We start from the raw sequence: 14205 nt of genomic DNA on the forward strand, positions 1-14205 counted from the left end.
GCTTTTTTTTGCCTTTTTTTTACAGCCAAGTGGTGTATAGGTTTTATTAAATAAATAAACGTTCAAGGACTTGCTGATGAAGGTAACAGCCCTTAAGGGTAATCTAGCAATCAGAAGCAGACTTGTAACATGTGCTCAATGTATATATTCAGAAACAGGCATACTGTGCCGCTGTCCAAAAGGGAGGAGAGACAGGGAGGAAAAGACGACTAAAGCCGGGACATTACTCAAAAAATTTATTTGCTTGCAAAACAAAGGCTTTATATATTCCTATACAGAGAGGCTTAAGGCGATCAACGCTTTCCTAAGGACCCTTCCATAGTTTGCTGTTCAAGTACTGTTTTCTTCCTGCGGGGGGCTGTGGCTACAGAAGTCTTGGATTCCTGCAGAAAGACACAATGCAAGATGAATCAAAATGCTGCCTCAGGTTTTTGCACTGGAGGCTGGAAATGCAAGCACACACCTCTCTGTGCATGCAGCACAATTCACTGGCATTCTCCACCGCAAGCCACGTTTGACCAGAAGAGGAGCTCTGGTCAGTGGAGAATTTACCCTGGAGAATTACCTAGGCCCCAGCATTAATGTACTGTATTTTTTCGTATATAAGTCGCCCCCCATGTATAAGACACGCCCTATTTTGGGGGACTAGATTTAAAGAAAATGGGGGGGGGTTGCCCAAAGTTGTTGAGCTTTTTAAAGGGGGAATTGCATCACCCCAGCAGGGCCGTTGCTGGGGGTTGGCAAAGTGGGCAGCCGCTCCCAACACCACCACTGCGGGCGGGAAGCTCCCTAGAGCGCGGGTCGCCCACCAACCAGCTGGCTGACAGTGCGCAGCTCCCCCCCCCCCCACGCCACTATCAGTGTATAAGATGACCCTAGTTTTTTGACATGATTTTTCAGTAAAAAAAAAACCTTGTCTAATACACGGGAAAATGTGGTACCCCTTTACTCTGCCCATTCTTAGCTGCAGAGTTCACTGCAGCAGTCACCTGCCATCAGCTGACTGATGTCAGCTCATTTTGAAACAGAAGTATGACTTTGCACAAGGTCAAGTATGATTCTTTAGTTCTCAAAGTGGGGACATTTTAATCAGGAACTGGCAGCTGGGGAGGAATCAGATCTAGAACTGAACGCCTAGTAACCTATGACTTACTCGGTTAGGTGTTTAACAACTTTCAGGCTAGGTATGAGTCACTTCTAGCTCAATGTGCTCAGAATCCTAGGCATACCGTTAGAAAAGAACTGGAGCTCCCAGCCATTCATATGCATCTGCAAGGCACAAGCTGCCATTCGGAGCTACCAAGAGTTGCTTGTGGGTGGACCGTAAAAATATGGAGGAGTGCAAAAGTTTATCAGTTGCAGACTCTTTCTGGAATACTGTACTTACTCTGGATAATATTCCTGTAGGATAATGTAGCTGGAGAATTCGGTACCTCGGACAAGAACGAGTGTCCCGCGTCACAGCTTTTTCCTAGCCCGGTGGAACAAGCAAACCGCAGTCAAAGGACACAAAGACGGATGCCAGTATCTAGCTCAATAGTCTTTCTCACACCCCACACTTGCATTTATGTTCCAAAGAACTCAGCGCCAGAGGGATGGGAAATTTGAAAGACCTCCAGATGTAGCTGGAAGATCTTTTCCCACTGAATGATAGTAAGTGGCATAAATCAGCCTCTTGCCCCATTTACAGCCGCTGACACTATGCCGGCTGCTACCGCCAGACCCATTAAACTACAATTCCCTGAGACCCCTGCCCACGTTGGCTTGGCCTGATGGGAATTGGACCCTGATAACTTCTGGAGGGCCACAGGTTCATTCTCCCTGCATTAAAGAGATTTGCACTGTTCGTTTGTGTGCAACTTAAATCCCACTGAATATAAACAGTGTAACGCGACCGTGAGCAAGCTCGGAAGGTGCTTCAATGTGCGGCATTACCTATTTGTGGGTCCAGAGGCACCTTGCCCAGGAGAGGCACGTTCAAACTGTGGCACATGGCCTCTGCGCCACCAGTTGTCGGGGGGAATATCTGCGACTCGTTCTGTAAAATGAAGATGCCATTGAACATGAACCCAGCAGATACAAAAAGAAAAAGAAGAGATTGGTTGTAAGCTTTTGGTCAGCAGATGTGAGTCTTATAATGCCTAGTACACTTCAAGTCCAGAACTCCATCTAGATTACAATCCTCAGTACAGTGGTACCTCGGGTTAAGTACTTAATTTGTTCCGGAGGTCCATTCTTAACCTGAAACTGTTCTTAACCTGAAGCACCACTTAAGTTAATGGGGCCTCCCGCTGCTGCGCCACCGGAGCACGATTTGTTCTCATCCTGAAGCAAAATTCTTAACCTGTGGCACTATTTCTGGGTTAGTGGAGTGTGTAACCTGAAGCCTACGTAACCTGAAGCGTATGTAATCCAAGGTACCACTGTACTGAGTAGACGGGCCAATGATCTGACTTCGTATAAGGCCGCTTCCTGTCTTCCTAACACTTCCCACTCCTATATCGATAGGGCTGCAGTCCTGCCACTCAAAGTGCTCAGCCAGACAGAAACTGGGGCATATCCTGAAACATCCTTGGTATTAGGGGCCAATTCAAGTATTTCTCAATGAGCATCAAGCAGGGGCCGCAAAACTCCTGGGAAATACGGATCCAAATGCTGTCAGAATGTGGAAGGGACCATGAATTAATACACCAATAATTTGTGTGACAGTCGCGATAAAGCTGGGGGAAATGCAGGGTAGCATCTCATCTCATCAAAACAGCTTAAGGGGGACATTCTTCTGATGCTTAATGACCCGGTAGAGCAAGAATAATTCTTGTGCTTAAATGTATGCAAGAAATATTACCTTACATTTCGGGCAAATGAAGCCACTCATATTTTCAACTACTCCTATGATTGGCAGCTTCACCTTACGGCAGAAGTTTATCTCTTTCCGAACGTCCTGAAGAGCGACTTCCTATTTAAAAACAGAACAGTAACCCAACAGAATGTTAATTCAGGTTCCCCAGGTATGTCTGATACTCTCTCCCCCCATTTTATTTTAATGAGACAGCAGAGCGCATTGGTTCACAGGGATGCTGTACAGTTCATTGAAAGGCCCTTTTTGCACAATTAAAGGGGAGCCAAATGACAAAGCCAGGAACAAGGAGGAGGAGCCCATGAGCCTGCGGCCGTTTTAAATGGCAAAAACCATGCCCCCCCTCAGCCGGATTGGCCAGCCCGGGGAGGGGGGGGGGCGTGACGCGGGCACAGGGTTCAATGACAGGGGGGCTTGGTTATAACCCGCTCACAACACCTCCCCTCTGTTGAGAGGCTTTCCCAGAGGGAAATTGCCCTACAGCCTCCCCTTGGATAAACTCAGGCTGCAATCTGTTTACCCACAAGCCCCGATGCATTCAACAGAGCATATTGGTTAGGATTGCACTATTAGTTGTGCCAGCTCTGCACTGAGAGCAGGGATGGGAGTCTGAAGTCGTCCGGTTGCTGCCAAACTGTTAAGTCCTGTCATCTCCAATATTATCCAGATATTGCTGGGCTACAAATCCCACCACCCCTGACCTCTGGCCATGTCAGCTGCGGCTGATGGGAGCTGGAGCCCAAATGGCATCGGGGGTGGGGTGCAAAACCTCCCATTCTTGGTTTAAAGCGATATTTGAGATTACAGAGAATGGCCGATTCGTTCTGGGTGGGCGGTGCTTGTGGCCTCTAGCCGATCAGCCGCCATCCTCAGCAGCCAAAATAGCCGCCACCCCCAGCCCAGCCACTTAGAATCTGGCTGGCTGGAGGGCAGGGCAGGTTTGCCTGCCCAAATCCTTCAATTAGAACGTGTGAATTAGGGGCTCACTAGCGGGAGTAATAATAATAATAATAATTTTTATTTATGCCCCGCCCTCCCCAGCCAGAACTGGGCTCAGGGTGGCCAACACCAATAAAATTACAATAAAACATAATAGGAATGGGGGGGGGGGGGACAAAAAGAAAAAAAGTTAATTAAAATGCGGGTTAAAATGCAGCCTAATTTTAGTAGTAGCCCATAAATCAGAACCGTAAGGGGAGGGAAACATAAGGGTTAGACTGAGTCCAAACCAAAGGCCAGGCGGAACAGCTCTGTCTTGCAGGCCCTGCGGAAAGATGTCAAGTCCCGCAGGGCCCTAGTCTCTTGTGACAGAGCGTTCCACCAAGTCGGGGTGAGTACTGAAAAGGCCCTAGCACTTGTTGAGACCAATCTCACCACCTTCTGGCTCGGGACCTCCAAGGTGTTGTTATTTGTGGGCCTTAAGGTCCTCTGCGGGGCATACCAGGAGAGACAGTCCCGTAGGTACGAGGGTACCCTCGCTGGCAGACTGTGAGCTCCGGATGCTTCCACTCTGGTCCGCCAGCAACATACAAAACCTAACTGCACCTGGCTCCTACAGCGCAGTCGGCAGAACAGCAAGCCCTCCCATTATGCTCCCGCCATTTGCGCTGTTTAACCTTTTTACTGCATTCTAGGTCTCTTGCTGTGACTGAAATCCTAACCTTATTTTTATATTGAGCTAGAGAACTAGTTACTGTATGAATTCAATCTGGGTCTGACACCCACAGTTTTTATACAGTGAAATCAAAGTATTCTCTCCTACGGAAGCTTCCAAAAAAGAAAAGAAAAATGAGATGGGCGGAGCTGAGCAAAGGTGATTTATTTAGGGCTTATCCCCACCTCTATTTGCCCCACTGCTTTCCTCCCGGGGAAGCCCAATCTTTATCGCTGAATTGGAACAAACGGAAACTGGGTTTTCTGCAGATTGCTGTTGGTTCCGATTTAGCACTAAAGAGTGTGTTTTCCAGAGGAAAGCATTGGGGCAAAGGCAAAACCACTCAGATCCATGCCTGGGACAAGTGGAAAACCACTCAGACCCACACTTGCTGGGCAAAGGACAAGTGGAAGTTTGGACGCGCAGTGAGTCTCCTACTCAGCTAAATCTCTGAGTTTTAACCCCTGGAGTTGTGTACCTTACCTGAGGGGTGGTGATTACCACTGCCCCATCTATGTTGGCGGCACTGAGGTACTGCACTATAGATAAGTGCTCATCCGATGTTCCTGGAGGTGTATCTACAATAAGGTAGTCGACTTCGCCCCAGTCCACATCGCGGAGAAACTGCTTAATCATTCCTGGAAACATAACAAGCATGATTAAAGTTGGGTGTTTATATTTAGCTCCCTGAAACTGTATCCAGCTGCCACCATTTCTATGGCTCAAATGAGAATTGTGTCTCAGCAGTGTTTGCTGTCTCCATTAGAGGTCTAAGAGCTTGTGTAACATGCACTAGCAAAAAAAGAAAAGTGGGGGAGGGACTGAACTCAGAACTACACAGTTCAATTCTGACAAGCATGCTTGAGGTGGTCTGGAAACAACATCTGATTTCCTCCCCCCTCCGGTTTCTGGAGTGGTTTAAGAAGCACTGGAGCAGTGTGCATAAGCAAACAGACGAAGGCAGATAATGCAGGTTCTCAGCTCGTAATCGGTGGAGCTGAGATCCAATGCACAGAAAATGCTGTATTTTGAAACAGGGTGTTTTTACTTCCTAGAATAGATAAAGCAACAGTTGCTTAAGTTACTTTGATTTCTAGTTTGAAGATGCTTTGGTTGGTTTTAAAACTTTTTGTGTGTGTCAGCTACCTTGTGAACTCTGTTGAAAGCCTGTCTCAAGATATGCTATTCATAAATTGAAAGAAATAAAAAATACCCTTAAAGCCACAATGCTATTAGCCCCAACTCATCCCTACCACAAGCTGACAGAAGTCAGATTTTATCAAGTGTGGCTCCCCACATTGCAGCTTCACAATCCCCCTTCCCTTCTTTTCTGTGTGACCACCCCTCAAGCAAAGCACCAGAAATGTTGCCAGCTCCTATCAAACAGTCAAAGTAACTTACAGTGGTGCCTTGCAAGACGAAAAGAATCCGTTCCACGAGTCTCTTCGTCTAGCGGTTTTTTCGTCTTGCAAAGCAAGCCCACTGACGGCTTAGCGGATTAGTGCTTTTAGCGGGTGATCGGCTTAGCGGATAAGCAGATAAGCGGCTTAGCGGCTTAGAAAAGGGGGGGAAGGGGAAAAAACCTGCAGGAACTCGCAAGACATTTTCGTCTTTCGAAGCAAGCCCATAGGAAATTCGTTTTGCGAAGCACCGCCAAAACGGAAAACCCTTTCATCTAGCGGGTTTTCCGTCTTGCGAGGCATTCGTCTTGCGGGGCACCACTGTAAAATGTTATGAACTAAGGCTTTAAAAAATAACCACAGAGCTAATTGAATTTCAGTCCCTTGCATTCTACGAGGCAAGTCTTTGTTGGTACTGTTCATTGTGAGATACAAACCATTTTTTTTGGGTCCTCTCCAAATAACAGCATCATCAGGGCTGCCGAGTAAGAATCCCACCGACATGACTCCCAAGTTTTCTTCAACGTACTACAAACGAAAGCACATACGTGTTTGGCAAAACGGACAATGTAGATTAAATAAATTATTTCTGCTTCTGAACAAGCAGCTGTGGTTGTCTTACCACTTCTAGCATAGATATGCATGTGTGTGTGTATAAACAAAGTGAAAACTTGAACTTTCCGGTACCCAGCCTAGTTTGCCTGATGCAAATCACCTGGCATACAACCAGCCAGTAAGCAGCACCAGGAAGATCAGCATCAAAATACTTTCCAACACAGGTGAGGCACTGCGTGCAACAATAATATTTCCCCTGCCCTCCCCCAACACTCTTTTTTTTTTTTAAAAAAAAGGTGCTGTTATCATTGCCTCCATGAACCCGGAAGCGTATTCACATGATTTTTTTTAAAAAAAACAACTCACCACTGGAGACCATCCAGAACCACTTTGGTGAACCTGAAAAAGTAAACATTTTATGTTAGTGTATGTCCGGGGAGCAGGTTTCTGTTGAGGGCTGCATTACATCAGCGGTCTCCTTTTAGGGGCTGCATGACAGTGTTGGGTGGAGGCAAAACTAGCAAAATAATAGCTGAGGGTGTGCGGGGATTATTTTGTTTTTGTTATTTTTGTATGCATTTCTTTTTCCTGTTTTTATACTGTAAACTGCCCTGTGATTCTCAGACGAAGGGTGGTAGAGAAATCAAATAAACAAATAATAGCACCAATGGGTGGGGCCACCCCTTTATACTCCCTCCCTCTCCCCATGTAGTGGGCTGCCAAGAGTGGGGCACATTGCTTTTGCCAGGGGTCTGGACAGACTGCTTGCAGAGGGCTTTACCACAGCTCCGCCTGGATTGGGAACCTCATGACTGTACTCTAATGCGCTCTACGTGGGGCTTCCCTTGGGACTGGTCCAGAAGCTGCAGCTGGTGCAGAATGCTGCAATCAGTTTTTCTGAATGGAGCACGTGGACACACACACATATTCCATGGCTATGGAGGGGATGGCACTGGTTGCCCATCAGCTCCTGGGCTACGTTCAAGGCCATGTTGTTAAAATATAAACCCCTTAACCACTTTTAGCAGGATACATGAAAGATTGCCTGCCACTGTATAGACCTGTAAGATCAGCTGGGCAAATTCTATTTGCAGCATGATATCCTACAGAATATCACAGGGTGGTGAACCCCCTAGTGGCATTCTCTGCTATTGCCCCGTTCCATGGAATGCCCTTCCCTCTGCTGTACCTGAAGCAGTTGCTTGAGATGTCTTCAAAGACTTTTTGCCCAGGCTATCCCTGACTATAAGACTGGATCCTTTCTTATGTGCTTAAGCCCACTTGAATCTGTTTTACTTGCTTTTAAATTGCTTTTAAATTGTTTTATTAGTTTTAGGCTGTATTTTTAGTTTAATCGATATTGTTTCCATATTGTACATACAGCTCAGAGTTGTTGTTTTTTAAAAAAAACTATTAAGCCAGTTGGAAATACTTTTATAAAAATAAATCCCTTTTGGCTCCCATCCCCAATTGTCCTCCCCCCCCCTCCTACCTCTGGCCTCCCCCCACCAGCACAAACTTAGGTCAAGGGCTAGTATGCATAGAATAAGCTCACCGGTTATCTATTAAGAACCTCAATACCCTGCTGCTGCTCACAATTTGTGACAGGGAGTTTTTAAAACATTACTGGGGGAGAAAGGTAGGTGGTAATACAGAACTTAACATGTAAACTCCTTGAGGCTCACTCCAGGCCTGGATATTTGCAACACAATATAGACAAAGAAAGAGAGCCAGAGACCTGCAGCACCTGTTCATAAGCAGGGTAGACACTATGTGCAGACAACCCTAGTAACAGAAACACATACTCTCCTCCACATAAACCACATTTTTAAATTCTAAAAAGGTTCCTGGTGAGCCAAACCCTGCACAGAGACTCCTCCCAAGTCATTTTTCATTTTCGAGCTTTTTAACAGAACCTAAATGGTAGCGGTTTATCACCAATTTTGTGCAGTCTAAGCAGCTGTTCCCTGCTGAAAGAACCATTGAAGCAAAGCTGAAAGGGAGCCCTATGCTCATTCAGCCAAAATCTTGGCTTAAAAATTTGTATAAAGGTTAGGTAAATGACCCCTGGATGGTTAAGTCCAGTCGAAGGCAACTATGGAGTGTGGCGCTCATCTTGTTTCAGGCCGAGGAAGCTGGTGTTTGTCCAAAGACAGCTACAGGACAGAGGCGCTTCAAGTCTAACGAACCCTAAAGAAACATCTGACCAGGCAGATCAGACGTGGCAGTGGTCCCACAGTGTTTTCTTCCATTTATGAAGTCATATCATACCTGTTCCCCTTCCAGGCCCATGATTTTAGGGATGGATGGACCACAGATGTCAATGTCCAGCACAGCAACCTGGAGGGAGTTGGAAGTAAGTTGAGGAAGGGGAAGTTAGAAGTGAGCAAGCAGGACTTGCAACAAAATGTTGCGTGTCTGTCCAGGGTTTTTCAAAGCTGTGGACAGTTATGCCCTGTTCCAAGTTACTAGACACCTGACATTTTTTGTCCCCTTCTCCCTAGCAGTAAGTCAGCACAATGTGATCACTAAGTATGCTCATTGGGCTGTTCTGAAGTAACCTCCCACCCCTTTAAGGCTTTCCCCCAAAATATTTTTTTTGTACTGCAAACCTAGGGATTCCCCCAAGCCTGCTGGAATTTCCCTCTTGTGATGGATGGTGCCATTTCTGGCTACATAAGGCCTAGAACTTGAAGCATGACCTTGCCATGATTACCTATCAGGAATACAGAAGCTGTGGCTCTCCAGATGCTATTCAGTCACCTCCCATCATCCTTGCCCCACTGGTCATCCGCTTAGTGAAGCACAGTGGAAGGAAGCATGAAGTGCTCCAAAACCTCCTGGTAGATGGCTGTGTTGACCCTGGACTTAATGAAGCAATGTGGACCAACACCAGCTGATGACATGGCTCCCCAAATCAACACAGACTGTGGAAACTTCACACACTGGACTTCAAGCATCTGGCATTAAAAGGCTACATTTTAATATTTTAATGTTCCATTATTTTAATTGTTGTGTTTTATTTTTGTTTTTAAGTTTGTAATCATTCATCTTGTTTTTATTATTGCTTGTAAGCCGCTCTGAGCCCGGCCTTGGCTGGGGAGGGCGGGGTATAAATAAAATATTATTATTATTATTATTATTATTATTATTATTATTATTATTATTATTGTGTGCCTCTCCATTCTTCCTCCAGACTCTGGGTCCTTGGTTTCCAAATGAGATGCAAAAGCTGCTCTCATCAGAAAAGAGATTTGGGGAGCTATGTCATCAGCTGGTGTTGGTCCACATTGCTTCATTAAGTCCAGGGTCAACACAGCCATCTACCAGGAGATTTTGGAGCACTTCATGCTTCCTTCTGCAGACGAACTTTATGGGGATGCTGACTTCATTTTCCAGCAGGACTTTGGCACCTGCCCACACTGCCAAAAGTACCAAAACCTGGTTCAATGCCCATGGGATTACTGTGCTTGATTGGCCAGCAAACTTGCCTGACCTGAACCCCATAGAGAATCTATGGGGCATTGCCAAGAGAAAGATGAGAGACATGAGACTGAGCAATGCAGAAGAGCTGAAGGCTGCTATTGAAGCATCCTGGTCTTCCATAACACCTGAGCAGTGCCACATGCTGATAGCATCCATGCCATGCAGCATTGAGGCAGTAACTGATGCAAGGGGCCTAAACCAAGTACTGAGTACATATGCATGCTTCTACTTCTCAGAGGTCCAATATTGCTCTCTTTGCAATCCTTGTTTTGCTGATTTCATTTAATATTCTAATTTTCTAAGATTGTTAATTTGGGGTTTTCATCAGCTGTACGCCATGATCATTACAATTATAACAAATAAAGGCTTGACATATCTCGCTTTGCATGTCATGAGTCTATCTCATATATTAGTTTCACCTTTTAAGTTGAATTACTGAAATAAATGAACTTTTCCACTATATTCTAATTTTCCGAGTTTCACCTGTATTTAGAGATGAATTGTCTTCTTTGTCACCATTTACAATTGAATAATATGGGCTTCAAAAACAAACAAAAGATATAAACAGGATCACACTCACCTGTTTGGTTTCATCTTCAGCCAAGCCATGCGCCAAGTGAGCACTGAATGTGCTCTTCCCTACGCCTCCTTTCCCAGACAACACCAGCAGTTTGTGTTTCACGGCTTTCATTTTCTCCTTGATTTCCTCAATAGCTTAGACAGAAAAAAGGCAAAGCACAGAATTTGTATGGGAAGGATGGCATTCTAAACAGAATCTGTTCCCTCATGCAGCATGAAGGTGCCCAGTTCCTAGGGAGCTCCATCAACTACATAACCAGGTTTGCAGATTAATTTCTGCTAAAAGATATTCCTAATGCTGCAGCTTTAATAGCTGCCTGTACAAGTCATGGAATACAAATAAAGTCTGCAGGTGAAGCTTTGCCCACTGCCACATTTGCACAATGGGGAAAAAATGTTCAGAAAAGGGAAACCAAAATAAGAACTTTAAGAGCCTGCAGGATCAGGCCAAAGGGGCTCCCATCTAGTCCAGCATTCTGTTCTCACAGAATGGGAAGCTAGCAAGCAGGATTCAGGCAGAACAGCACTCTCCCTTGCCCTCCTGTGGACTTCAGGAAGTGGTGTTCAGAAGCACCTGTGCTTCCAACCCCTGAGGCACAGCATAGCCAAGCCATTGTAGCTAGCAACCACTGATAACCTTATCCTCCTCCATGAATCTGTCTAATCCTCTAGTTTGTGGCCATCACCCATGTGGGAGGGAGTTCCACAAGCTTAACTAAGTGCTGTGTGAAGAAGCACATGATTCAAGTGGGATGGTGTGGCTCTCCTATGAGAGAAAAGGTTACAACATCTGGGCTTTTTAGTAAATAGGGCCGGGAGAGAGGTTTATTAGGAAAGGAATTTAGAATAAAACCTGTGCCTGAAGCAGCCTGGCAATGCCTCTCTCTCCCCTCCCCCCGAGATTATATGCTTTAGTTGAGATTCCTGCACTGCAGAATCATAGAATTGTAGTTAGAAGGGACCCCCCCCAAGGGTCATCCAGTCCACCCCCTGCAATGCAGGAATCTTAGCTAAAGCCTCAAGCAGGACTTGACATCTTTCCGCAGGGCCTGCAAGACTGAGCTGTTCCACCAGGCCTTTGGCCAAAGCACAGTCTGACCCCCACCTTTGGTAATCCTCATAGCCCAATGGTTGCCATTCATTTGATTTTGAATTGATTTTAGAATGAATTGATTTTAGAATGCTGTGTTACTTTATTGTTGTTAGCCGCTCTGAGCCCGGCTTTGGCTGGGGAGGGCGGGATATAAATAAAATTTTATTATTTATTATTATTTTTTTATATATAATATTTTTTATTAGTTTTATACAATACAGAAAAAAGAATAAAGAACGTATTATAAAAGTAAAAAAGAAAGATTACAAATTTTTCTTACTCTTTTTTCCAAATCTATTGGACTTCCCCACGTCCTCCCAACCCTGCATTCTCTGTGATACATAACGTCTGCAATTTGTTAACTTATTTCAATACTTATTGTATCTTCCTTTTTATCATGTTACCCAATTTCAAATGTATTATAACCCAAATCATGTACATTTTCATTTTAACACAATAAAGTTGTTTCATTATTCTATCTCTGACTCCTTGTACCTTAATTTCCATTTCTTTAATTTAACATTACTGAAGCTAGGATTTCCTAAAAGGTGCGTTTTTTAACATTCATACAACTTATAGTGTTTTTCCAAATAGTCTTTAAATTTTCTCCAATCCTCCTCGAATGTTTCTTCTCCCAAGTCTCGGATTCTGCCAGTCATTTCGGCCAGTTCCATATAGTCCATCAACTGCGTGTGCCATTCCTAAATTTTATTATTTATTATTATGACAGACAGACATCGAACCTCTGCTTTAAAAACCCTCCAAGGAAGGAGAGTCCACCACCTCCTGAGGGAGACCGTTCCCCTGCCAAAACAGCTCTTACTGCCAGAAAGATGTTGAGCCTTAGCCTCCTTTCTTGTCGCCATGGGTTTGAGTCCTACCCTCCGGAGCAGGAGGAAACTAGCTTGCCCCGTCTTCCGTGGGGCGGCCCTTGAGATATTGGAAGAGGGCTCTCCTATCTCCTCTCAGCCTACTCCTTCCCAGGCTAAACATACCAGGCTCCTTCGATGCAAGGGGGTCAGACTAGATGACCCCCCGGGACCCCTCCCAACTCCACGGTTCCATGCGATCCTTACCTGGGTCGGGTCCCACGGGCCCCCTGGAGGAGCACACGCCCTGGTTGGGGCACCCCTGGCAGGCCTCGGCCTTGCCCGCCTGGTCGCTGCCGGTGCCTGGGCATTCTGGGAGAGGCGAAAGGAAAGAGAAGTGTTAGTGGAAGCCGGCGAAGAGCAAACCCCCCACCACACACACACCGCCTTTCCCCTCACCCTGAGGCGGCACGTCCAGCAAGGCCGGCCCTGCCGCAGCCATGGCGCAACCAGCTGAGGAGAAATGGGGCGAAAACACAAACACAGGCACTTCCGGCGACGAGCGTCACCTTCAAAAGAGTCCCCCTCCCCACTTCCGGTTGCGCGCTCGAAAATGGGTCCTCCCCGAGCTTAAGCCGGTGACGTTCGTTCCGATTACGGCCCGAGCAAGAAGGAGGAGGAGGAGCATCCCGGAGCCCCGCCCGACGCAAAGGTGCGCATGCGTATGCTTGAAGGCGGGTCGGGCGTAGGGATAGGATTGAAAGAAGGCGAGCTGGGAGAAAAGAGTTGCAGTGTCACGTGGCCTGATCCGGCGTTTGCGATTGGATGGCCCCGAGTTTGTGCGAGTTCGCTGAGAGAACTCGAGCGGCTCCTTCAGTCCGGGGCGGGCGGCGAACCCCGCGTGTTTCCCGTGACACGTGGGCGTTCGTTCACACGTTATTCCTAAAAAAATAGTGCTCCCTCTAGCTGAAAACAGGGGGCCATGCTAGCATTAAAAGCACACACACACACACACACACACACACACACACACACGTATACGTGAAAATAACCAAAGGCAATGAAATAAAATTTACTGAAACTTTTTTTAAAATTTCAGGAATATTGCAGCAAAACAAAAAGATCTGCCCATTTCTCCCCAGTACAATTAAAATAACTCATGATTGGAATGTATTGCCTGCCTTGTACCTCTGAGGTCCCCTAGGTTGCAATGACTGAAAGTATTATTAATGTTAAAAAGCAATATTAAAAAGCACACGAAACCATCCAAACATTCTCTTATCCCCAGTGCCGTCTAATATCTTCTGCACAAAGCCATTGGAAGCAGCCATTGGGGGCATTGAGGTGCCCCCAATTTGCCAATGACACCCAGCTCTATTTCTCCATCATCAGAACAAAACACAGCGACTTCTGTGTAGTTCAGTGGGACTCCCATTGAATGAACCTGCTCCCAAGTAATGGCATTCATAGGGCAGGGTGGCAGCTGGAGAGCGGGCAAATAGCCCCAGATTCAAATGTCACTATGATAAGCTTGCCAACAACTTATGGGGTGGCAAGGAGAGAGGAAAGCCTCTTCTCTTCTTATTGCCAGAAATCTGCAGGTGAGGTATGGGGCAGCCACCTTCTGATTTTAAGTATTATTTAATATTTAACACACAAGAGGGAAATTTGGGCCAGGAGGGACTTTCTCACTCACACTTTCAGTCAGTGCTTTTCTTTTTCTATAATAATAATAATAATGTTTAGGGGTACTCTCATTTTGACTCAAGAAA

At 45.9% G+C, this 14205-nt stretch overlaps 2 protein-coding genes across 2 annotated transcripts in view; one reads left to right on the top strand and one right to left on the bottom strand.

Moving 5' to 3' along the window:
* LOC310831093 (myosin-11) overlaps positions 1-14205 on the top strand; it is a 1553087-nt gene that overhangs the window by 462693 nt on the left and 1076189 nt on the right. The gene's annotated exons all lie outside the window — the stretch shown is intronic.
* On the bottom strand, positions 220-13037 carry NUBP1 (NUBP iron-sulfur cluster assembly factor 1, cytosolic). The gene is made up of 11 exons (XM_083711771.1): positions 12893-13037; positions 12701-12805; positions 10533-10666; positions 8738-8806; positions 6833-6865; positions 6349-6439; positions 4995-5149; positions 2846-2956; positions 1936-2038; positions 1388-1471; positions 220-383 (listed from the first exon to the last, which is right to left on the bottom strand). Exons 1-11 carry the CDS (start codon positions 12933-12935, stop codon positions 331-333), a joined length of 981 nt encoding a protein of 326 aa, XP_083567897.1. The 5' UTR covers positions 12936-13037; the 3' UTR covers positions 220-330.

This window comes from Podarcis gaigeae, assembly GCF_964106915.1.
Source record: "Podarcis gaigeae genome assembly, chromosome: 14".
Classification (NCBI taxonomy): domain Eukaryota; kingdom Metazoa; phylum Chordata; class Lepidosauria; order Squamata; family Lacertidae; genus Podarcis; species Podarcis gaigeae.

Coding starts and splice junctions, on each gene's coding strand:
- NUBP1 (XM_083711771.1), bottom strand. CDS start 12,935: ATGGCTGCGGCAGGGCCGGCCTTGCTGGACGTGCCGCCTCAGG. Junction 2,039..2,845: donor TCATTTGCCCGAAATGTAAG/GTAATATTTCTT, acceptor TTCATTTTACAG/AACGAGTCGCAGATATTCCC. Junction 1,472..1,935: donor GCCTCTGGACCCACAAATAG/GTAATGCCGCAC, acceptor CCACCGGGCTAG/GAAAAAGCTGTGACGCGGGA.